At 44.9% G+C, this 25,320-nt stretch overlaps 1 protein-coding gene across 1 annotated transcript in view; it reads right to left on the bottom strand.

Annotated features, from left to right (window-relative positions):
* LOC119973814 (semaphorin-3E-like) overlaps positions 1 to 25,320 on the bottom strand; it is a 269,960-nt gene that overhangs the window by 152,480 nt on the left and 92,160 nt on the right. The window contains 3 exon segments of the mRNA XM_038812238.1: positions 3,382 to 3,501; positions 8,588 to 8,650; positions 19,760 to 19,920. Of these exon segments, the coding sequence (XP_038668166.1) occupies positions 3,382 to 3,501; positions 8,588 to 8,650; positions 19,760 to 19,920 (344 nt within the window).

Here is a 25,320-nt window from a genome sequence, read left to right as displayed (position 1 = left end):
TGAAGAATCCTGGCCAAGGAGTCTGGATCTTTAGATGTCTGGCTCTGCTTAAAGAATACCTACGCCAGATGGGCAACTTGTTTAATTTTTAAAAGCCACAGAGTAACTAAACGCAGCTTCTCCCAACATTGTCCTGAGTTAAATACACGTTTAGATGTTACACAAACAAAGTTTTGAAAATGTATATGAATCTTTCCCTTTGTCCATTGATGGGTCCACACTGACCTTTGACACTAACAACAAAGTTATCACAATGTGAGAATCATTCAAAAGCTAATCTCAATAATGAAACATTAAAATATCATAGTTAGAGTGTTTGCAGTTATAATTTAAATGCTACAGAACTGTAAATACATTTTCTTTCCTCACATAGAGAGTATTATAGCTAGTCTTATAAATTCTTCACATTGGGGGAAGGAAGATAAATGTGTAATGGCTCAATAAATCAAAGAAATTACATTTCCAAAGCTTCATCAGTCAAACGGATTGAATTCTTATTGCCATACTTTGGATTTTCAATTACTGTAATGCTACAGGGCAACACAAAGCTTTATATTTATATTGTCAATGTTCTCGCCCACATTTCGCATCCTCATTAAGATGTGGATCTAAGTACAGTCTGTAAAAGCTTTTCCAAGTTCATAATTCACTGTTTGGACAACAACATTTAATTCAGTAAAAACTGCCCTGAAAGTCCCTGATAACAAAAGGCTTCCACTTTCTCGACCCTGGTAATTCTACATCTGAACATACGAAATAGGAACAGAAGTAGGCCATTCGGCCCCTCGAGTCTGCTCCACCATTCAATAAGATGATAGCTGATCTGTTTTGGTTTCGAGTTCCACATCTACCCCAAATAATCTTTGAATCCTTTGCTGAATAAGAATCTACCTCTGCCTTAGAAACAGTCAGTGACCCAGCTCCCATTGCCTTCTAAGAGTTCCAAAGTCGCACAACCTTCAGAAAACAATTATCCTAATCTGTCTGACAAGGGAAACCTCCAATTTTGGAACAGTGCTCCATGGTTCTGGACTCACCCTGAATGAGATGTAAAAAAGCTGTGGGAGCATACTGTAAGAAAATAGAGTGTGCATGTTCAAAACCAGGACAAGGAGCTGCAGAGCCCACAGCCAGGTGGTCTTTAAATAAAATTGGAGGATTTCTTAGGCAAGCGTTAATGGAAGGATCCCCATGAAATTTGCACTTTGAGGAATAAGTGGAAGACTGAGAAGAATTCCATTAAATTCCAGAGGGCTGTGGCATACCTTCTGGGTGATCATAATGATGTCATATGATGAACTTATTTACTGTACTTCTACTCCTATTTTCGGGGCGGAATGGTCACTCAATGGTTAGCACTGCTGCTTCAGCACCAGGGACCCAGGTTCAATTCCGGCCTCGGGTCACTATCTGTGCGGAGTTTGCAGTTTCTCCCCGTGTCTGCGTGGCTTTCCTCTCCGGGTGCTCCGGTTTCCTCTCACAGTCCAAAGATGACCAGTAAAGATGGGGTTACGAGGATGAGGAAGGGGAGTGGGCATTTGTAGGGTGCACTGTCACAGGGAAGGTCCAGACTCGATAGGCCAAATGGCCTCCTTCTGCACTGCAGGAATTCTATGATTCTATTTTGAATGTTTGTTTATTCATATAAGTCAGACGCCCAAAACAGCTTATTTATGCCTGTGAGGAGCTACAAATCTTCATCTGTGGGAACCCTGTCCTCTGCAGTAAAACGGAACAGCTCCAGAAATTGCACCGTTTTTTGGATTAAGAAAAGCAGGGGGACAATAGCTCCAAGTCGTCTTCACCATGGCAACATCTCAACCAGTCAGCTAACCAGTCCCATCAAACAGCACCACTTTTCTCAAACAGTATAAAGTGTTGTTCCTTTAGATTGTATCTGCCCTGATGAGTGCAAAGCCAAAAGCTTTGACGGCAAGCCTCTTTTTCAGCATTTCTCAAATTCTGTCCTGCCAATCGGCTATTTGAAATAAATTCCTTTATTTATTGTAGCATCGGATTGTTTCTGTAATGTTTGTATCATCGGCGAATTTAGCTACCATGCCTTCACTCCCCTCATCTAAGTCGGTGATATCATAGAATGTAGAATTTACAGTGCAGAAGGAGGCCATTCAGCCAATCGAGTCTGCACCGGCCCTTGGAAAGAGCACCCTACCTAAGCCCACACCTCCACCCTATCCCCATAACCCAGTAACCCCATCAAACTATTTTGGACACTAAAGGCAATTTAGCATGGCCAATCCACCTAACCTGCAGATCTTTGGACTGTGAGTGGAAACCGGAGCACCCAGACGAAACTCATGCACACACGGGGAGAACGTGCAGACTCCGCACAGACAGTGAACCAAGCCAGGAATCTAACCTGGGACCCTCGAGCTGTGAAGCAACTGTGCTAACCACTGCGCTACCGTGCTGCAAACTATTGAGACCCCAGCAGAGACCCCGGGGGACTCCAATTTCTGCATGCTGTCAATCAGAAAATACCCTGCATATTCCAGGACCGTTAATCTTTGGAGTTATGAACTCTCAGAGCTTTGCGATTGATTAAATACGGAGAACTTCTGCCTAATTTCAGAAAACATAACACCAGAAAAACTCTTTATTATCATTAATGATGTCTGGATCCTCTGAGTAGGAAGTAGCAACAAAATTCAGAAGGTTTTACGGATGCAAGAAGGATGAAGATGAGGGATTGTTATTGGGTTGGGAGTTTTCAAAATCACCTAATCTTTTGACCAGCCAGGGACTCTTTAACTTCAAAAACTCTATCACGATGGACAGTGCAGCAAGTCTGAAGGTACAATATAGTCACACTTCTGTGATGTAAGTTTTGGATAATTTTATTCCAGGTTTAAAGCAACATCAATGTATCTACAAATCAATTTCTTTGATCATTTCTTTGCAATCTATTTCAATATCAACACGTAAAAGGGACAAATTCTGATAATATGTTGTAATTAACAAAGTGCAAAGATTTAAATTATTCTCTGAAATTCCTCACTCCACAGGTGATTATGTGAATATCAGTGTTCCACCTGTAAATTCAATTCCAACGTTCTAATCTGCTGGTTCAACATATTTCTCCCTGAGATTTGTGATTTTACTATTGATATGATATTACAATAATTAATTTGCTCTGTAAATTCCATCAAAAATATTGCCTACAAACTCTGAACATTTTTAAGCCATTTTTTTGTTTAGCTACCGTGAATGATATCCCACAGCACCGTGTCAGAGCATTGTTCAGCCCAGAACTGGATATTTGAGTAGTTTAGTTGTTTTAGATGTAAATCTGTAACATCACACTGCACAGTACACCATTTCCTCACACATTTACTGTGGCATTGCACATTATTTTCATACCTCTGGTGAGCGACCCACTCTGATAAAGGCACAGCCTGGATCAAAGGCTCCTGTTCCACAGGCCAGGAGGTGAGACCGATTGTACGAATGAAGAACACGGATAAAATTGGCACATTCTGACTGCGACAAAAGAAATCGAGTGATGTAAACAATTGTCGGAGTTCCACATATTAAATAAAATTAGCACTGAATGTTTACAACAATTAAATGCAACATTTACGAATTAAAATAGAGAATAATTAGCAAAGAAAATGATTTGTTCACTATTTTACACTATTTCAAAAATTTCTAGATAGTATCTCTGGGCTTTAAAATTTCATCTCATTAACCTGATATTTTGGGGAGCACAGATCAATTTTAAAAACTTGGATTAAAACCAAATAAACTCTTAAATTGCAAAACTTCACCTGTAAGCTATCTTTAATTCATTAGTGAACACAAAATAATTTATTTACAAGAATTTACAAGAGAAGCAACATGTTTGCAGCTAGTTCGGGAAAGTCTCTTGCTTCAGAGAACTCCTCCCTCTGGGGTGATTTCCCTCTCTGGGCCACCCAGGCCAGGTGACCCTTACTCTGCTGTGTTGCCCTGAAAGGGACAGTCACCACATCCTTTAATTCCTTTGTACAATCTTCAGTAACTAATTTACTCAGTCTTAAATTCAAACTAAACATTATCTACATGATTTGGATTATTATAAATCGAGTCTTTGAGGGGGTTTTCTATTTCTTGTTGAGCTAAGTAATTCTGTTGTGTGAGATGCTTCCACAGGATTGACATTAACAGGAACTGCAATAACGGTACCTCTACTGACACAGGCAGTTCATTACTATGTGCTTCCATGGGGACATCAATATGTCTGTAACAGGTCGATCAGGTACTTCTAATAATAATAATAATAATAATACTAATCGCTTATTGTCACAAGTAGGCTTCAATGAAGTTTCTGTGAAAAGCTCCTAGTCACCATGTTCCGGGGCCTGTTCGGGGATGCCAGTACGGGAATTGAACCCGCGCTACTGGTCTTGTTCTGCATTACAAGCCAGCTGTTTAACCCACTGTGCTAAACCAGCCCCTTCTGTGTTCATGGGTTCAAAAACATTTCTTGACGGAAACACTGACCACTGGAGCATCTCTCTACTCCTTCAGTGGTCCACAGGTTTATGAACAATCTGACCCTCCATGTCCACCTGCTATGACAGGGGTCTGGCCTTACAGACAATCATTCTCGAGATCCAACTTGTTCTACTGCCGAAGTTTCATATTATAGAACATAGAACATAGAACAGTACAGCACAGAACAGGCCCTTCGGCCCTCGATGTTGTGCCGAGCAATGATCACCCTACTCAAACCCACGTATCCACCCTATACCCGTAACCCAACAACCCCCCCCCCCCCTTAACCTTACTTTTTAGGACACTACGGGCAATTTAGCATGGCCAATCCACCTAACCCGCACATCTTTAGACTGTGGGAGGAAACCGGAGCACCCGGAGGAAACCCACGCACACACGGGGAGAACGTGCAGACTCCACACAGACAGTGACCCAGCCGGGAATCGAACCTGGGACTCTGGAGCTGTGAAGCATTTATGCTAACCACCATGCTACCGTGCTGCCGTGAAGCACATATGTGCTTCATATGTTTTTTTTTTACTTTGTAGCGGTGATGATTCATTGATGAGATCTTGAGCCTTGTGTATTTCATCATGAACATGTTTTTATTGGTCAGCTTTAACTGTACAATTCTAAGTATGGTCTTGCCTGGAGCTGTTCCTTGCAGGTGTGCTGCATCATGCTGTGGATGGTGTCATTCTCCAGCCCCACGTTACCCTTTGCTCTGCCAAGCACTTACATCACATTGTATACAGGCACCCCATATCGACACATCCCCTTCTTTTTTCAAAAACATTCCTCACTTCGGAAAATACAACACAGTTTTTACTTCCCATCACAATACAACAGTCTTAATCTTGGACAGTTCTTCCCTCATCTCATTCTATCACTTGTGAAAGAATGGGCGTGGTTCTCTGTTTCTGCTACTGAAGTGTCTTCTCTCTCCAGCATTCCAATTCAGAATCTTTTTCATTGACCATTTTATCATATTGTTTCTTTCCATTCGCGTGATCATTTCCGCAATCTTGTTCTGATGCGTAAGTTTTGTTCTTGGTCTGAATTCTGCACCAATTTCACTGTTTGCCCTCTTCTGTTAATTTTTCAAAGCTTCTTCCTTCAAGTTCTTATTTTCCTGCTGATTTAATTCTTCACTGGACTTGTTCTTATTTTCCAGTTGCTTTTTCATGGAGTTCAGCTTATTCTCTCATTCATTTATTTTTTAAACTTCATTTTCTAAATTTTTGCAATTTGTTCTCTCCAAGTCTGCTGTCAGTCATGTCATCTTGCTGTTTTAATATCTTCTCTTGAGTTTTAATTATTTTTCCTCATTCCTCTTTATGTTTAATAATTCCTAGTTTTTTTGAAGTCTTTAATTTCTGCATTTGTCTGAGGGTGTATACATTTAACAGATTGAACCATCATTTTCACTTGTCTTAACCCTTTCGGCTTCACTATTGGCCAAGTCTGTTTCTGGTGAATTGTTGACTTGTTTCCATTCTGCATTTCTCTCCTTGCCCTTCATTTGGCCATTTGGTGTCCTCCCTCTGGGGGTCATCTGTTTCCTGTCTTTTGGTGATTTTTTGGAAAATTTCATTGCCTATCTGAGGTCCCCTTTTGCCCACTTTCTGGGGTCTTCTATTGCCTCCTCTTTGAGATCTTTGTTGCAAATGGATTTTTTTTTTCAGAGTTTCCCTCTTCCTGGAGTCTTCTCTATTTTTTCTGTCCATCTCCACTTGTTTCTTCTATGGTGCTGCTTTGAATATGTTCCCCCTTTAAATGTATTACTTTTTAAAGTGTATTGTTGTGTTAAGCCTGTCACTATTGAATTTCACTCAGCTGTGAGCAATTGTCGGTTTTCTCTCTCCCTGATATTTTCCCCAATGCCTTTGATGTTTTGGCATGAACCTGGCTGCTCATCTTTGAATTTCTAAAACGTCTCCTTTTACTGAAGGAAGGCCATTTCAGTGATCTCTGGAGTTTTCCTTTCTTCTGGTGGTTTGAAGAGCTGGTTTCTTTCCCTTTGGTGTTTTTCTGACATGCTGCATCTTTTCTATTTCTCTTGTATTGAGAGGTCTGTGCACTCGTGGTCTGATTTGGGCCATTGTTTTTTCAAACTTGTTAACTTTTTAAAAGCTTGAGAACTTTTCTTTTGTTTGAAGTTGATCAATGCAATGATTGCTGCCATCTGCCCCACACAGGCTCTCCTCTGATCCTGACATCAGGAGCCTCTCACTTAGCTTTAGCTTTTTGATTTTCCCGTGCTGTGGGAGACGTTGCTTCAGTTCATTTCAGGACATTTAAACTAAAAGCACTGCTTTCTCTTTTTTAACTTTGCAGCAACGCTTTGTTACAGGGAACGTCTCATCCCTTCAACCATTGGCCACTTAAACAAAGATTAAAGTGACAGTGCTTCAGTTTCTCTGTACAGCAGCAATTCTTTTCTTATTTTAACTTAAATTCATTGTTTTAAACTTAAAGCCGCAGCTCTTGCACAGCAGGGTAAATTTATTTATTTTGTGTACTCAAAGTTTATTCTTTAAACTTTGACTCTGCTGGCCAATTTTACATGTTTTTCTCTGTTCCTGTCTTTCAGCTTCCTTCATGCATTGAGCCTCCTGGGATCACCACCTATCCTACAATGTAAGTACAGGTACTTTTCTGGTTTTTGCTCACTGTTCTTGCTGTCTTCTCTTCATTGCTCACCCATCTTGTAACTGTCCATGTTTTCTGATGCCACAATATTCAGGATCTGGCAATATCTCAAATAGGTCTCTTCACCCAAAAAGAGGCTTTCTGGTCAGTAGAATTTTTCTTTCCCAGACTTTGATGAAAACAGGATGCTCACATGTATTGGACAGAGGCAGTGTTAGGATAATTCATCCTCGTTGCCAGATATAATGATGCACTTTCAGAGACTTCATTCGTGAGCAACAAATGATTTATTTACAAGGATCTACAAGAACAGCAGCATGTCTGCAGATAGTTCTGGAATGCCTTTTGCCAAAGAAAACTCCTCTCCTGGGATCACCATACTTTGCTGTATTGCCCTTAAAAGGGGCAATCACCACACTTTCTCCATAAGCAAATAGAAGAACTCACAGCCCACATCAATCAGCCCACATCACTCAGCCAACATCATACAGCCCATGTCATACAGCTCACAGTGCAATTAGTCCCATTCTGAATAATAATAATCTTTATTGGGCTGGTTTAGCTCACTGGGCTAAATCACTGGCTTTTAAAGCAGACCAAGCAGGCCAGCAGCATGGTTCGATTCCTGTGCCAGCCTCCCCGGACAGGCGCCAGAATGTGGCGACTAGGGGCTTTTTACAGTAACTTAATTGAAGCCTACTCGTGACAATAAACGATTTTCATTCATTTATTGTCACAAGTAGGCTTACATTAACACTGCAATGAAGTTACGGTGAAAATCCCAGAGTGATTCCGGCATCTGTTCGGGTCCACTGAGGGAGAATTTCCAATGTCCAATTTACCTAACAAGCATGTCTTTCGGGACTTGTGGGAGGAAACCGGAGCACCCGGAGGAAACCCACGCAGACACGGGGAGAACGTGCAGACTCTGCACAGACAGTGTCCCAAGCTGGGACCCTCATACTGTGAAGCAACAGTGCTAATCACAGTGCTACCCTGCCCCCCACTCCCAATCTATCCCGATAGACAGTTCCAACATTTACATTTTCAGCATTTGCCTGTGCAAATTATTTGTGGATCAACCGGATACTGATCTCATTGTCCCCACAGCCCTGGTACCTGATACCTAATATCACAGGATTAATGTTTGATGAACAATTACAGATTGGAATCACGAGTGAAATGTTTCATCACTTCATAATGTCTCTGATTCTTCATTTCCCCACAAATAAAAAACATCTTCTCCTGACGACAGAGGACATGAAAACAAAGATTATGATAATTTGTGTCCTTATTGGTCAAACTAACCCCTCCATATTTTGGGAGGTGATTGACATTTCATTGATCAAATTGTTTAGTTTTTTGCACATTTTAGCCTTTATTTGTTTTATGTACAATAAATGTACCTGGTAGAATCACTCAGGTTATTAGAACATACCATTGAGTCTCTGCCTTTCATTCTACATCCTTCAGTTTGACTTGTTGTACCTGGCCAATAAACCTGAAATAAGAAAAAGAGAATAACTCAAAACGTAAAATTAGCTAAAAGATAACTTCAAACACATAATTATCTCTGGGGCAGAGAAAGCTGGATCCACTCCAAACTCAAGCATCCGATTGGCTGAACAGTGCAAGCTTGGAGGCCAAGGAAGATCCCCTAACCTCGGATCTCTTATCCTTTTCATGTAAAGTTGCAAATGGAGCTGTCCACAGGTTCCTCCTGGGCTCGCCAACGAGCCTACATTCCTGACTGTGAATAAGGAAGGGCTGATTTGGGCCCAATGCCTCTCGGTAACTCTGCAGGTGCTTTGAAGATGGAAGGAGATTGAGATGCCGGAGGGCATTCTGAGCTGGGGGTGGGAGAACTGCTCCTCCAGGCAGAAAGGAGACAATTTAACAAGGCTGGGTCCTGGTCCCATGATTAAATCGGGGCCACAATCCTAATGTTAACATCAAATCTCAGAAAATCTGGATGGTGCCACACCCCTTCCGGTGGAGTGACTGGAAAAGGTCAACATTTACATTTAATCTTGACAGGAAATCTGTGATCCAGGAAGAGCAGGAATGTTCCACCACCCCTTTCCCCCCCATGCTCCCAGCCCTCGGCGGACATGACCCCCCTCCCCCCCAGACCTGTTCCCCCTCCCCCAGGCCTGTTCCCCCTCCCCCAGGCCTGTTCCCCCTCCCCCAGGCCTGTTCCCCCTCCCCCAGGCCTGTTCCCCCTCCCCCAGACCTGTTCCCCCTCCCACAGACCTGTTACCCCCACCAAGCCTGTTCCCCCTCCCCCAGGCCTGTTACCCCTCCCCAGGCCTGTTACCCCTCCCCCAGGCCTGTTACCCCTCCCCAGGTCTGTTACCCCCGCCAAGCCTGTTCCCCCTCCCCCAGGCCTGTTACCCTTCCCCCAGGTCTGTTACCCCCGCCAAGCCTGTTCCCCCTCCCCTCCACCAGGTCTGTTCCCCCTCCCCACACTTGTTCCCCCTCCCCCAGACCTGTTCCCCCTCCCCCAGGCCTGTTCCCCCTCCCCCAGACCTGTTCCCCCCGCCAAGCCTGTTCCCCCTCCCCTCCACCAGGTCTGTTCCCCCTCCCCCACACTTGTTCCCCCTCCCCCAGACCTGTTCCCCCTCCCCCAGACCTGTTACCCCTCCCCCACACTTGTTCCCCCTCCCCCAGGCCTGTTCCCCCTCCCCCACACTTGTTCCCCCTCCCCCAGGCCTGTTACCCCTCCCCCACACCTGTTCCCCCTCCCCCTCACCTGTTCCCCCTCCCCCACCTGTTCCCCCTCCCCCTCACCTGTTCCCCCTCCCCCACCTGTTCCCCCTCCCCCACCTGTTCCTCCTCCCCCTCACCTGTTCCCCCTCCCCCAGACCTGTTCCCCCTCCCCCAGACCTGTTCCCCCTCCCCCAGACCTGTTACCCCTCCCCCAGACCTGTTACCCCTCCCCCAGGCCTGTTCCTCCTCCCCCAGGCCTGTTCCTCCTCCCCCAGGCCTAGAACAAAGTGCCTGCCCCATTCCTCCCTTCACCTCCTCCCCTGGCACCTTTATTCAAACTCCCTCATGTTTGCCATGTGCCTCCCAAGCTTCAGCACTGATAAGTCCTGTGCTCTGTCTTCAGTTCATGTTTCAAGCTGATTTATTTATTTTCCTCGGCCTGTTCCACCCTCTTGGGGCGTTCAATGTAATGATCGGTTTTAGTTCCTGTTGTCGATCTTCAAGTTGTGTTTTCAGTCTCCTTCCCATCAACAACTCTGTTGATGAAAAATCATTTTTTAGCGGGTAGGTTCTGTCACTCAGAGAAACTAAATTGAGATTTTCATTCTTCTTCATCAAGTCCTTGATGGTTCTCACATCTCTCTTCACTTCTCCATTTGCCTCAGGCTATCGGGGTGAGATAGTTACCTGAATTAATCTGTATTCTTTCACCAAATTTTGAATAATTACTTAGCAAATTGCAGCCCATTGCCTGCCACCAAAATGACCAGAATATTATGTAAAACCATAAGACATAGGAGCAGAATTAGGCCACTCAACCCATCAAGTCTACTCTGCCATTCAATCATGACTAATATTTTTCTCATCCCCATTCTCCTGCCTTCTCCCCATAACCCCTGATGCACTTATTAATCAAGAACCTATCTATCTTTTCTTAAAGGCACTCGTTGATTTGGCCTCCACAGCCTTCTGCGGCAAAGAGTTACGTAAATTCTCTTTAGTAAACTGAATGACTGCTTCCTCCTTCATTCTGTGCAATCTGTTTACTTCAATCCAGCTTGAGTAGTAATCAGTGACAGTAATGTGGATAAGTGTGAAGCTATCCACTTTGGACAGCGAAACAGAATGGCAGAGTATTGTTTAAATGGTGATAGATTGGGAAATGTTACTGAACAAAGAGACTAACTCAGTGCACCAGCCTCTGAAATCAAACATGCAGGTGCAACAAGCAGTTAGGAAGGAAAATGTGACCTTCATTGTAAGAGGACTTGAGTACAGGAGCAGGGATGTCTTACTGCAGCTGGACAGGACCTGGGTGTGACCACACCTGGTGAATTGTGCGCAGTTTTCATCGAATCATAGAATATCTATAGTGCATTCAGCTCATCGAGTCTGCACCGGCCCTTGGAAAGAGCACCCTACCTAGGCCCACAGCCCAAACCTAACCCCGTAACCCAGTAGCCCCACCTAACCTTCCGAGCACAATGGGACAATTGATCATGGCCAATCCACTTAACCTGCACACCTTTGGACTGTGGGAGGAAAGCGGAGCACCCGGAGGAAACCCACGCAGACACGGGGAGAACATGCAAACTCTGCACAGGCAGTGACTCGAGGCCGGAATTGAACCTTGGTCCATGGTGCTGTGAGGCAGCAGTGCTAACCACTGTGCCACCGTGCTGCCCCTTTATCTGGTCTCTTTATCTAAGAAAGAAAATTGTAACAATAGTTCCTGTTTTTTTCCTTTGTTCCCATTTTTAAAGATTATTTTTGATCCGTGGGCCCTTATTCAGAATGTGTGTTTCAGCAGAGGAAGCAGCCAGTTGGTCAGAACATTGTGTTCCCAGCTTTGCGTTTTCGAGAGGAGAAAACACCAGTCTGTCCGATTGGTTGTCTTGCAGCCGGTGGGTTAGCCAGGGATAGCGTTCTGCCTGACAACAGTCAGGGATTGCTTCCCAATTAATACTTTCTGAGAGAGCTTGGCAGAAGTGATTGGACCTTGGAAGGAGAAAGAACAATCTCTCTATCTCTCTCATTGAAAAAACTCCTGTATTGTTGTAAAACCAGTTAGTGCCCGGCACACCTTTGCTGTAAACTTGAAATGATCCTGAATCTGCAGAGAAATAGTCAACTTTCCCGGAGAAAACCATCCCAAGCCTAGAAGGAAGAAGTACCCAAACGAAAGCTGAACCTCAGAAAGAGATTAACTAGAAATCTTCCCTGTGCATCAAAGATCCTTTATTCTTTTATTTTATAAATATTTCCTGACCTATCAACCACCCTTTCCCCTCTGTATTGTTTGTCTGTGCGTGTGTGTGTGTGTGTGTATGTAGAGAATGAGGGTAGTTAGAAAGGGTTGGGGGGAAGGAGTATCAGATAGTCAGTTAGATTTTTCTGTCAGTTTAATTATATTAATGTACATAATAAAAGGTTACTTGTGTTAAAGTTACAAACCCAGGTGGCTGCCGTTTATTGGCTCAGCCAAGGACCTTGGGTGTTTTAAAATAACATCTAATTTCACTTGTGTTGCAACTCCTGGTCAAGTGGGGCTGGAACAGACCGTGCACCAGCCTAGTGTGTGGTAACATTAAACTTCCCACAGAGGGGGTGCAGCGAAGCCTCACCAGACTGTTCCCTGGGGTGACAGGCTGGTCGTCTGAGGAGAGATTGGATCGCCTGGGCCTGTAGTCACTGGAGTTCAGAAGAATGAGAGGGGATCTCATTGAAACGTATAACATTCTGCCAGGTTTGGACAGACTGAATTCAGGGATGTTGCTTCTTCTGGCTGGGGGGTAGGTGACGGGGATGTAGAACAGGGGGGTCACAGTCTCAGGATAAGAGGTACTCAATTTAGGACTGCGAGGGGGATAAATACCCTTTTCTGTGGTATTTCCACTAGTTGTATATGGTTTGCCTTTGAATAATTTTCCTTCCATTTGCAGGCTGTGCTTCAGATTGCTCGACAATTATTTTCCATAGTTGTGGTGCCCTGCTCCACCTACTGGGCATTCCTTCCTTTTGTAAATGTTTTCCTCACCTCGCCGAGTTTCAGGTTAGTGATTAGCACACTGTTCCCTATTTATGTTACAGCTGCTTTGCTGCATTTTTCAATCTGGCCTATAATCGGAACCACTGCAGTCCTTCATTTTCATCAGACTTTCCTTTCCCCACAAACAAAGACTGAGCTCAGTTTGCCTCATGGTTTGTACTGTCTTCATTCGAGTTAAATCCTCTCTCATTCGCAAGAAAGATGATAACGTTTCATCTCAGAGCACAACTCCAGTGCGATCACCGCACAGGGATCAATGTTCTCAGACACATCTAACTGATTGACTGGTGTGCTTATTAATTGTTCATCTTATAAATTTTGATTGTTAATGTTAGATTGAGTTTCGTTGCAGGAACTGCTAATGTAAAGGGGGAGGAAAATGTTTTGATTTCATGTTTGTTCCTCGTTGGAACAAGGTCACGTTAAAAGTCCAATCACATAATGTAATAATGACATCATTGGCTGTTTGCATGGGCAAATGGACAGTCTAGTCTAACAGTCTGTGGAGTAAACACCTTTCCAATAAAGCTCTTGTTTGTACTTTGTCAGCCTACCCTTTAAAAATATCGGGCGGTATTCTCCGCTCCCGATAAAAATCGGGATGGCCATTGTTAAATTGGCCGAGGTTCACGACAGCCTCGGGGTCCACTCCCCGCACCTAATTCACCCCCACCCAGGGGGCTAGGAGCGGGCCCCCGTCGTTCCCAGCCGCGACCTCGCAGCGCCGGAAATGACACGGAAACGGCGCTTTTCTGATGTCATCCGCGCATGCGCGGGTTGCCGGTTCCAACCCACGCATGCGCGGCTGACATCAGCGCGCAGACGGCACCATCCCGCGCATGCGCGGTGCCGTCTTTCTCCACCGCCGCCTGGCAAGACGTGGCGGCTTGATCTTGCCGGGCGGCGGAGGGGAAAGAGTGCGTCCGTTTTGGACATTGGCCCAATGATTGGTGGGCACCGATCGCGGGCCTGTCCCCTCCCGAGCACAGTCGCGGTGCTCCCGTCCAAATCGGGCCCCTAGATGCCCCAAACGGGCATCTGGCGCTCGTTTCACGAATGCAGCGACCAGGTGTGATTACTGGCGTGTTGAAACGGGCGTGAAGGACTGGCCGCTCGGCCCATCCGGCTCGGAGAATCGCCATTCGGCGTGAAAAACAGCGAGCGCCGATATTTCTGAGCGGGAGTTGGGGGAGAATTGCTGGGGGCGCCAGGGGTCATAAAAAATGTCGGGAGGCCTTCCCACGATTCTCCCACGCCACGTGGGGAGCGGAGAATTCCGCCCATCACATTCATCGTAAAGGGGAGGGAGGAGTTGTATTCCCTGAAAACCCACAGTGGGTACCCGCTTTTCACTCACAGCTCACAATGGGTACCCACCTTGCTCTCACCTCTCACAGTGGGTACTAGCCTGTCTCTCACCTCCTCCTGTTCTCTCTCTTAATATTCCACTGCGCTCTCTGATCCAACAACCCCAAAGCGAAATTCATCAGATTGATGTGAATAAATTTATTTTGAAGGAAAACCAAAATTCCAGTTCCAGCAAAAAAACTTGCCAACAGAATTTGGATTTCTGAGTTAGAATGTGGAAGATCAGCCAAGTCAGCACGGTAGCATTGTGATTAGCACTGTTGCTTCACAGCTCCAGCATCTGTTCTTGAAAATACAGAAAAATGTGTCATTTGAAACATGGAAGTCTGGCAATATCTGGTTTGAGAGGATACAGGGAAAGATCCCACAAAAGTTTAATAGCAGCTTCAAAGAGCAGGGTTATAAAATGCAGATTCTTGCTCACAAGAAGGTTTAGCAAACACATAGGTTTCATGTGGTAAGCTAAAACAATGGCTCACACCTTCATGGAATGTAACTATCTCAGGAAGCATCTGGAAAAGCATGGATGAGAGTTTCAATTGCATTAAGTGACGAATGTTTAAAACAGGCAGGTCTTTCAAGTCATAACCAAGTTAAATTTTAGCATACAACTAAAAGCAAAGTCTCACACCTTAATTGAAATAAACTCTCTTAGTAAACAGCTGGAAAGGATGGAAGATGCTCAGTCGAATTTGGTGTCAATTCTAAAGTGTAAAATTCTATGAACATCAAGTCAATTAAAAGAAAATTGGAGACGACCTGTCTACGAGAAACATAATTTAAGTCAAAATCAAAGGCAAAGTTATGAGCTGGGGACAATTGGAAAATTAAACGATTCGAAATCACAGAAATAAAAGTTAACTATTGAAACCAAAGCATTTTTTAATCAGATCTGAGAGGAGACGATATGCCCAAAATGAATAATTAGTTGTAGTAAAATGTTTACATCAAAGATACTTTTAAACTATCAAAGTGAAACAAGCCCATTTACAATAAAGTCGTTAAAACTTAATAACTCTCAGAAAGAGAATATAAACCTGAAGAAAGGGGACAGCCAGCAGAGCCAGAGCCAGCTCTCACAGCTCAGTACATGGGAAGGACAGGACACAGCAACCGAGTTCACCAGCAAATACATCTCAAGAAGACCAGATTTTAAGAAGATTGAGTGTCAAGGTGGGCCTGAAGGTCTCAAACAACCAACCAGCAGCAGCCAGAAGCAAGATCTTTTTTCCTTTCTGTAAAGAAAGTGTTTGCAGCTTTTAAAAGAAAAAATATAATAATAAAATAACTTAACTTAACCTGAAAAAGTGGTTATTAGCCTACTTTACTTCCTTAACAACGCAGGACCCAGGACATCGATGCTACTAAGGGTTAAGTAGGTAATATTCTTCGGTGAAGGTATGGGTTATACTGGGGGATAACTTGAAAATATAGTTTGACTTAAATAGCACCCACCGAAGCCTGCATCGGAGTCAGGGAGTGAGAATCCCTGTTCACCATTTAGAATATCGACCTTTTTTTGGTATAGGAGGAATTCTAAGAATAGTGGTGAGTTTTAACTTCACGTCCCGCGTTCGATTCCCGGCTTGGGTCACTGTCTGTGCGGAGTCGGTACGTTCTCCCCGTGTCTGCGTGGGTTTCCTCTGGGTGCTCCGGTTTCCTCCCACAGTCCAAAGATGTACAGGTTAGCTGGATTGGCCATGCTAAATTGCCTGTAGTGTTCAAAAAAGATTAGTTGGGGTTACTGGGTTGAGGGGATAGGGTGGAGGTGTGGGCTTAGGTGGGTTGGTCTTTCCGGTGCGGACTCGATGGGCCAAATGGCCTCCTTCTGCACAGTAAATTCTATGTCTATGTCACCCAAAGCCAAAAAGGCAAATGGCAAAGAGTGTGTAAAGCTGCGAGCCTTTTAAGTAGCAATGCTGCAGGGTTCATGTCACTGAGCAGCTTTCTCATGGGGAGTTTCACGCTGACTGAACCAAATTCACAAAAAGGTATGATAATAAATATGGAAGGAGGTGTTTTTAAATGACCTCCACCCCATGGAGAGCACTTTAATATGGCAGGTGGTAAATTTTCAGTGTGAAAGATCCACTGTATTAGATTCTCAGGTATAATCTTTACACTGTCCAATAGGCACCAGGTGATTAATTTTCTGGACCAATCAGAGATGTTAATTTTGCATATGGTTTATATCCATGTCTCTTTATGTCTTTGTTTTTTTCTGGATTTCACTATTCTATCACATTCCTGGCTGGTAAACCACATAGAACATAGAACATAGAACGATACAGCGCAGTACAGGCCCTTCGGCCCACGATGTTGCACCGACATGGGAAGTCAAAAACTAAAGGCCATCTAACCTACACTATGCCATTATCATCCATATGCTTATCCAATAAACTTTTAAATGCCCTCAATGTTGGCGAGTTCACTACTGTTGCAGGTAGGGCATTCCACGGCCTCACCACTCTTTGCGTAAAAAACCTACCTCTGACCTCTGTCCTATATCTATTACCCCTCAATTTAAGGCTATGTCCCCTCGTGCTAGCCACCTCCATCCGTGGGAGAAGGCTCTCACTGTCCACCCTATCTAACCCTCTGATCATTTTGTATGCCTCTATTAAGTCACCTCTTAACCTTCTTCTCTCTAACGAAAACAACCTCAAGTCCATCAGCCTTTCCTCATAAGATTTTCCCTCCATACCAGGCAACATCCTGGTAAATCTCCTCTGCACCCGTTCCAAAGCTTCCACGTCCTTCCTATAATGAGGCGACCAGAACTGTACGCAATACTCCAAATGCGGCCGTACCAGAGTTTTGTACAGCTGCAACATGACCTCATGGCTCCGGAACTCAATCCCTCAACCAATAAAGTAAAAAGATCATCGACTTGGATACCACCATTACACGTGGTAACACCACCCACCAGGTACGCGGCACATATGCGTGCGACTCGACCAATGTAGTCTACCTCATACGCTGCAGGAAAGGATGTCCCGAAGCGTGGTACATTGGCGAGACCATGCAGACACTGCGACAACGAATGAACGGGCATCGTGCGACAATCACCAGGCAGGAATGTTCCCTTCCAGTCGGGGAACACTTCAGCAGTCAAGGGCATTCAGCCTCTGATCTCCAGGTAAGCGTTCTCCAAGGCGGCCTTCAGGACACGCGACAACGCAGAATTGCCGAGCAAAAACTTATAGCTAAGTTCCGCACGCATGAGTGCGGCCTCAACAGGGATCTTGGATTCATGTCGCATTACATCCACCCCCCACCATCTGGCCTGGACTTGCAAAATCCCACCAACTGTTCTGGCTTGAGACAATTCACACCTCTTTAACCTGTGATTATCCCTCTCCCTGGATCTGTAATGATTTGATTACCTGCAAATGCTCGCATTCCAAGCATTGTCCAGCATCTCTGACTTTGTCTATATAAATGTTTCTGGAACATACCTCGCCATTCACCTGAGGAAGGAGCTGCGCTCCGAAAGCTCGTGTTTGAAACAAACCTGTTGGACTTTAACCTGGTGTTGTAAGACTTCTTACTGTGCTCACCCCAGTCCAACGCCGGCATCTCCACATCATGTCTACCAATAAAGGCCAACACACCATAGGCCTTCTTCACAACCCTATCAACCTGGGTGACAACTTTCAGGGATCTATGTACATGGACACCGAGATCCCTCTGCTCATCCATACTACCAAGAATTTTACCATTAGCCAAATATTCCGCATTCCTGTTATTCTTTCCAAAGTGAATCACCTCACACTTCTCCACATTAAACTCCATTTTCCACCTCTCAGCCCAGCTCTGCAGCTTATCTATGTCCCTCTGTAACCTGCAACATCCTTCCACACTGTCTACAACTCCACCGACTTTAGTGTCGTCTGCAAATTTACTCACCTATCCTTCTGCGCCCTCCTCTAGGTCATTTATAAAAATGGCAAACAGCAACCGCCCCAGAACAGATCCTTGTGGTACGCCACTCGTAACTGAACTCCATTCTGAACATTTCCCATCAACCACCACTCTCTGTCTTCTTTCAACTAGCCAATTTCTGATCCACATCTCTAAATCACCCTCAATCCCCAGCCTCCGTATTTTCTGCAATAACCGACCGTGGGGAACCTTATCAAACGCTTTACTGAAATCCATATACACCACATCAACTGCTCTACCCTCGTCTACCTGTTCAGTCACCTTCTCAAAGAACTCGATAAGGTTTGTGAGGCATGACCTACCCTTCACAAAACCATGCTGACTATCCCTAATCATATTATTCCTATCTAGATGATTATAAATCGTATCTCTTATAATCCTCTCCAAGACTTTACACACCACAGACGTTAGGCTCACCGGCCTATAGTTACCGGGGTTATCTCTACTCCCCTTCTTGAACAAAGGGACAACATTTGCTATCCTCCAGTCCTCTGGCACTACTGCTGTAGCCAATGATGACCTAAAAATCAAAGCCAAAGGCTCAGCAATCTCTTCCCTGGCATCCCAGAGAATTCTGGGATAAATCCCATCAGGCCCCGGGGACTTATCTATTTTCACCTTGTCCAGAATTGCCAACACTTCTTCCCTACGCACCTCAATGCCATCTATTCTAAGGTCTCAGCATTCTCCTCCACAACATTATATTTTTCCTGAGTGAATACTGACGAAAAGTATTTATTTACCACATTCTGCTCTCTGTAACCTTGAATGAATCTAAAACTCTGCTACCTGTATTCCAACTCGCACCAAGTCCTATTTGTCCATCACCTCTGTCCTTGACGACCTCAATTGGCCTCTGATTAAGCGACAGATCAATTTAAAATTCTCATCCTTGGTTTCAAATCCCTCCGTGGTCTCATCGCTCCTGACGTCTGTACTCTCCTCCAGCCCCACAATCCTCCTTAATTCTGGTCTCTTGATTCCTAAATTTAATCACTCCACCATTGGCAGCCGTTCCTTTAAATGTTGGGACTCAAAGCTCTGGAATGCCTGCCCTAAACTTTGCTGCCTGTCCATCTCACTTTCTTCCTTTCAAACTCTCATTAAAACCAATCTCTTTGACCATGATTGTGGTCACCAGCCTAACATGAGCACCTGAGGTTCGCTGTCACATTGTGGATTATGATGCTCCTGTGAATTGTCTTGGGACAGTCTATTGTATTAAAGACAGTTATATAAATGAAATTTGTCATTGTTATTGTGTATTCTTAACTCTGCAATGAAGTATATGCCGGTTAAAGTTCCCAACATGTTTAGTTCTTCAGAGATAACATTCTAGTCACTTTAGGGGAGGCAGAAGATATCAAATATCAGCTGGACTCAAATTGTTACCTCGTGAAACCACTGATTTGTGAGAAACTTTGACTCTTTGAGCTCCATTTTTCAAATGTTTTAAAGAGCAGTTAGAGTTAGGAACAAATGGATCTAATAATGCAAAAGCCGTGTCTGTGTATCTCTAGCAAGCTTGTTCTACTTTACCTCTTGGTAATCTTCACTGATGCGATCCAAACTGAGTGAATATACAAGGTCTCTGCCTCCCACAAACAGCCGGTCCTGATATTCATCCAGCAGAACTGTTCGCAGGTCAAGGTATCCACGAGGTCCATGGAATACTGTGGTCCTGTTCAGCTCCCACAACTCTGGAAGAAGGAAAGGCTGAGAATAAGTTATGGAGATTGAGGCAAATATGAATGTAGTTACTTTGACACAGTAAGAGCTCGCTGGAAAATTTTAGATTCAAGTCACCCATAACCCAGGACAATACTTAAATGTAGTTCTTTAAAATTAATTTACGGGATATGGGCCAGCACTTGTTGCCCATCCCCAGTTGCCCTTCAGAAGATAGTGGTGAGTTGCCTTCTTGAACCGCCTCAACCTTTGAGGTGTAGGTTCACCCACTGTGCTGTTAGGGAGGGAGTTCCAGGATGTTTCCCCAGCAACAGTGAAGGAACGGCGATATATTTCCCAGTCAGGGTGGTGTGTAGCTTGGAGGGGAACCTCCAGGTGGTGGGGTTCCCAGGTATATGCTGCTCTTCTCCTTCTAGATGGTGGTGGGCGTGGGTTTGGAAGGTGCTGTCTAAGGGACCTTGGTGAGTTACTGCAGTGCATCTTGTAGATGGTACACACGGCTGCCACTGTGCATCGGTGGTGGAGGGTTTGAATGTTTCTGGAAGGAGGAGCAATCGAACGGGGCTGCTTTGTCCTGGATGGTGTGGATCTTCTTGAGTGTTGTTGGAGCTGCACTTGTGTTGTGCGAATGTAACTCCCACACAAGGGATTAGCATGTCAAATTAAAGTGCATGGGATTATGGGGTTAGGAGATTGTGAGTTTGAAGGGACTTTAGTGTATTGAGATGGATAGAAAACTGGTTGGCAGACAGGAAACAAAGAGTAGGAATTAATGGGTCCTTTTCAAATTGGCAGGCAGTGACTAGTGGGGTACGACAGGGATCGGTGCTGGGATCCCAGCTATTCACAATATAGATTAATGATTTAGATGAGGGAAAAAAATGTAATATCTCCAAAGTTTCCGATGACACCAAGTTGGGTGGGAGGGTGAGCTGTGAGGAGGATGCAGAGATCCTTCAGTGTGATTTGGACAGGCTGACTGGGTGGGCAAATGAATGGCAGATGTAGTATAATGTGGATAAATGTGAGGTTATCCACTTTGGTAGCAAAAATGGGAAGAGATACTATTATCTGAATGGCCATAAAGTAGGAAGGGGGAATGTGCAATGAGATGGGGTCCCAATCCATCTCTCAGGTGCCACAACATCTGGGTTCTGTTGTCCAAAGCTAGCAGCATTATATACTGTGTTGCAGCTTCTTGATTTCTTCATTGTCTTTGCTGCTTGACTGAAAGATACATGTCCAATAAGCATCATAGAAACATAGAAAATAGAAGCAGGAGGAGGCCATTAATTCTGATCATGGCTGATCATCAAGTTCAATACCCTGATCCCGCCTCCTCACCCCCCCCCCCCATATCCCTTTAGCCCCAAGAGCTATAGCTAATCCCTCAGAACATAGAACAGTACAGCACAGAACAGGCCCTTCAGCCCTCGATGTTGTGCCGAGCAATGATCACCCTACTCAAACCCACGTATCCACCCTATACCCGTAACCCAACAACCCCCCCTTAACCTTACTTTTTAGGACACTACGGGCAATTTAGCCTGGCCAATCCACCTAACCCGCACATCTTTGGACTGTGGGAGGAAACCGGAGCACCCGGAGGAAACCCACGCACACACGGGGAGGACGTGCAGACTCCGCACAGACAGTGACCCAGCCGGGAATCAAACCTGGGACCCTGGAGCTGTGAAGCATTTATGCTAACCACCATGCTACCGTGCTGCTTGAAACTACACAACGTTTTGGTCTCAACTACTTTCTGTGGTAGTGAATTCCACAGATTCACCGCTCTCTGGGGGAAGACATTTCTCCTCACCTCAGTCCTAAAAGGTTTACCCTTTATCCTCAAACTATCACCCCTAGTTCTGGACTCCCCGACCATCGGGAACATTCTTTCTGAATATACAGTCGTTAGCACTGTTGCTTCACAGTGCCAGGGACCCAAGTTCGATTCCGGCTTGGGTCACTGTCTGTGCGGAGTCTGCACGTTGTCTGCGTGGGTTTCTTCCCGATACTCCGGTTTCCTCCCAGAAGTCCTGAAAGACGTGCTTGTTTGGTGAATTGGACATTTTGAATTACCCCTCTGTGTACCCTAACAGGCGCCGGAATGTGGCATGTAGGGGATTTTAACAGTAATTTACTGCAGAGGTTACTGTGAAAAGTAATCTAATAAAGATTATTAGATTAGATTAGCATGTGGCACCGGCAGTAATGCTGAGCTCAATGGCTTTGAGGTCCAACTGCTCAACTTCCTAACTCCATGTATTCTGCTTTTAGGACCTCATCCCTTTTTTTATCCATGTTGTTTATACCGATGTGCACCACAACCGCTGGCTGTTCACCCTCCCCCTCCAGAATGTCCTGTAAACGCTCCGAGGCATCCTTGACCCCAGCACCAGGGAGGCAACAACCATCGTGTAGTCTCATTTGCAGCCAAAGAAATGCCTGTCTATTCCCCTTACAATTGAGTCCTCGGTAACTATTACATTCTCACACTTTTTACTCCTCCCTGGGTAAGGGTCAGAGCCACCTGTAGTGCAATGAATTTGGCTGTTGCTGCTTCCACCTGAGAGGTCATTCTCCTGAACAGTGTCCAAAACGGAATCTCTGTTATGCAGCGAATGGTCATGGATCAAAAATGATAACGGCAAAAATGAAGGAATATAGAGGAAATAAGGGAATCATCAGGACGGCGTGTCCCTCTCTCTCTATATATATATTATATATTTCCACTTTCCTATAAAATCATGTTATCTCAGACTGTGTAACTGTAGATTCATTTTGTGTTGACAAAGTTCAGCCTAGTTATAATTCATTTGTTAACACTATTTTTAAAGTATTTTAGAGATGAAATCCCAAATTCCCTGTTGCACCAAATTCTACAAATGCCAGGGTAGCACTCAATAGTTTGCCCGGCGCAAAGCTGCAGTTCATCGTCAACCTTCCCTCTTCGTCAGTGTTTAAGAATTTCTGGCTCGACGTGACTGTGCTGTGAAGAGCTGGGAATGCGATTAAATCCCTTCGGCTTTTTGGGTAAGGGTCAGTGCTTTCCACAAACACGAGCCGGGGAAAGTCATCCTTTTACTGTTTGCTGATTTGAAGCAGGTGGTGCGCGGATCAATCTATCCAGTTTCTGACGGAACACGTTACAGGACGCCCTGCGAGCCTCTCCAACCCCCACATTACATACTTCAGGGATTTGAAAGAATTAAGCCTTCATAATGTCTTTGCTGGTCCGGTGTTCCTAACCAACGACACGTGCTGGGTCAAACCAAAATTTATTAGATTGTACACTCTTATTGTTACGCTGTGGAATGGAACATGTTTGTAACATCGTATGGTTCCCCTCCAAGGAAAAATTAAATAATTTGGCACCATATCTTTATCATGTACTAAAGAATATAAACAACAAGGAAATATTCCGATCAATGATGCACAGAACATAATTCATTTTTATTTAATCTGTGTATTTATTCTTGGTAAACACCCCGAGACAAAATATGATCATTACACTGAACGTTATTGTAAAGTAAAATGCTGAACTAACAATGGGCAAATGTACAAAGTTTCTATTTTATAATAAATTGATCCATCAGCTGATTATGTTGCTCAGAACTACAGATGTCTTCTCTATATCTCAGAGGAAGCACATTGGTAATCCTCAGGTACACACAGGAATAATGCAACAATTCAATCATCAGTACCTGTGTATCTAACCTGGTGACATCGAAGAGAAAGAGATTTGATATTTAAATCTACAATCCAATATATGTTTAACGTTGTGAGCTGTCATTGCTTTTGGTGCCGAAAGTATCGAACCCCTTGTAACTTTATCATACTTCAAGAGTTCAGTTGTTCCATTGGCTAAACCCATTCTGGTATTAGAACATAGAACATACAGTGCAGAAGGAGGCCATTCGGTCCATCGAGTCTGCACCGACCCACTTAAGCCCTCACTTCCACCCTATCCCCATAACCCAATAACCACACCTAACCTTTTGGCCAAAAAGGGCAATTTAGCGAGGCCAATCCACCTAACCTGCACGTCTTTGAACAGTGGGAGGAAAGTGGAGCACCCAGAGGAAACCCACACGGGGAGAACGTGCAGATTCCACACAGACAGTGACCCAGCGGGGAATCAAACCTGGAACCCTGGTGTTATGAAGCCACAGTGGTGGCCACTTGTGCGACCGTGCTGCCCAATAATAATAATAAGAATAATCGCTTATTGTCACGAGTAGGCTTCAATGAAGTGACTGTGAAAAGCCCCTAGTCGCCACATTCCGACTCCTGTCCGGGGAGGCCGTTACGGGATTTGTTCTGCTTTACAAGCCAGCTGTTTAGCCCACGTGCTAAACCAGCAATTTACCCAAACTAGCGATAAGTGTGGAGTTTGTGATACCAACTGGTTCACCTTCAATTCTCACCATGGACAACAGAGACGCTGGGGCGGAATTTGCTCTCATTTGAACTCAGACGGGAAAAGCGCTTTGCTGCTGACTCTGAACAAATCTGCCCCATCGGAAACCTCCACCTTCAAGAGATTTGGGCACCCGATTTAACAAAAATAAAAATAAGGATTCCACCACCAGGCCCCCGCTCCAATCCTCCCATGGTCCTCCGCAATGGAAGCTCTCCCGGGCACTGCCCCAACATTGTTGTCCAGCTCTTCCACCTGGCATTTCCCAAGCACTGCCCCGTGTCACTGTCCCCGAGCACTGCTCTCTGGCTCTGTCCTCTGGCACTGCACACTGGCACTGCCACAGCACTGGCATCTGGCACGGCCCCTGGCACTGGCATCTGGCACGGCCCCTGGCACTGGCATCTGGCACTGCTCCCTGGCACTTCCCACTGGCACTGCACCAGCACTGGCATCTGGCACTGCTGCCTGGCACTGCCCACTGGCACTGCCCCAGCACTGGCTCCTGGCACTGCCCCAGCACTGGCATCTGGCACTGCCCACTGCCATTATGAGACTACCCCTCATTCTCCACCCCAGCTATCATTCCCACCAGCCAAAACCGAGGGCTGAAAACCTTCCTGTCGAAACTTAAAGGGTGTTGGACAGAATATGTGTCTCGTTAATTTTAATTGAACCTTGCTGGTTCCACATCTCAAACACAATGAGCCAAACTGTGACAGGCCACACCGGGAGTGTATCAACCCAACCTACTACCTCATTGAGGAAAGCTGTTTGCACTGGTATAGATCAGGTGGTTAAGGCAGCCATGTTTGTACCTGCTTTTAAAACATTTAAACAAAAGCAAGATCAGTGAGAGATTTGATCTGAAATAACTTCTGGAAAGCTGTTGAACCAACTGCAGGACAACGGGGTTGAGTCAATAATAAATAGAATTATCTTAAAAGCAGGAGTAGGAATTTCCCTCGCAGTCTGTTCCACCTTT

This window comes from Scyliorhinus canicula, chromosome 11 (genome assembly GCF_902713615.1).
Source record: "Scyliorhinus canicula chromosome 11, sScyCan1.1, whole genome shotgun sequence".
NCBI classification, from domain to species: Eukaryota; Metazoa; Chordata; class Chondrichthyes; order Carcharhiniformes; family Scyliorhinidae; genus Scyliorhinus; species Scyliorhinus canicula.
This window is presented reverse-complemented; position numbering and strand designations above follow the sequence as displayed.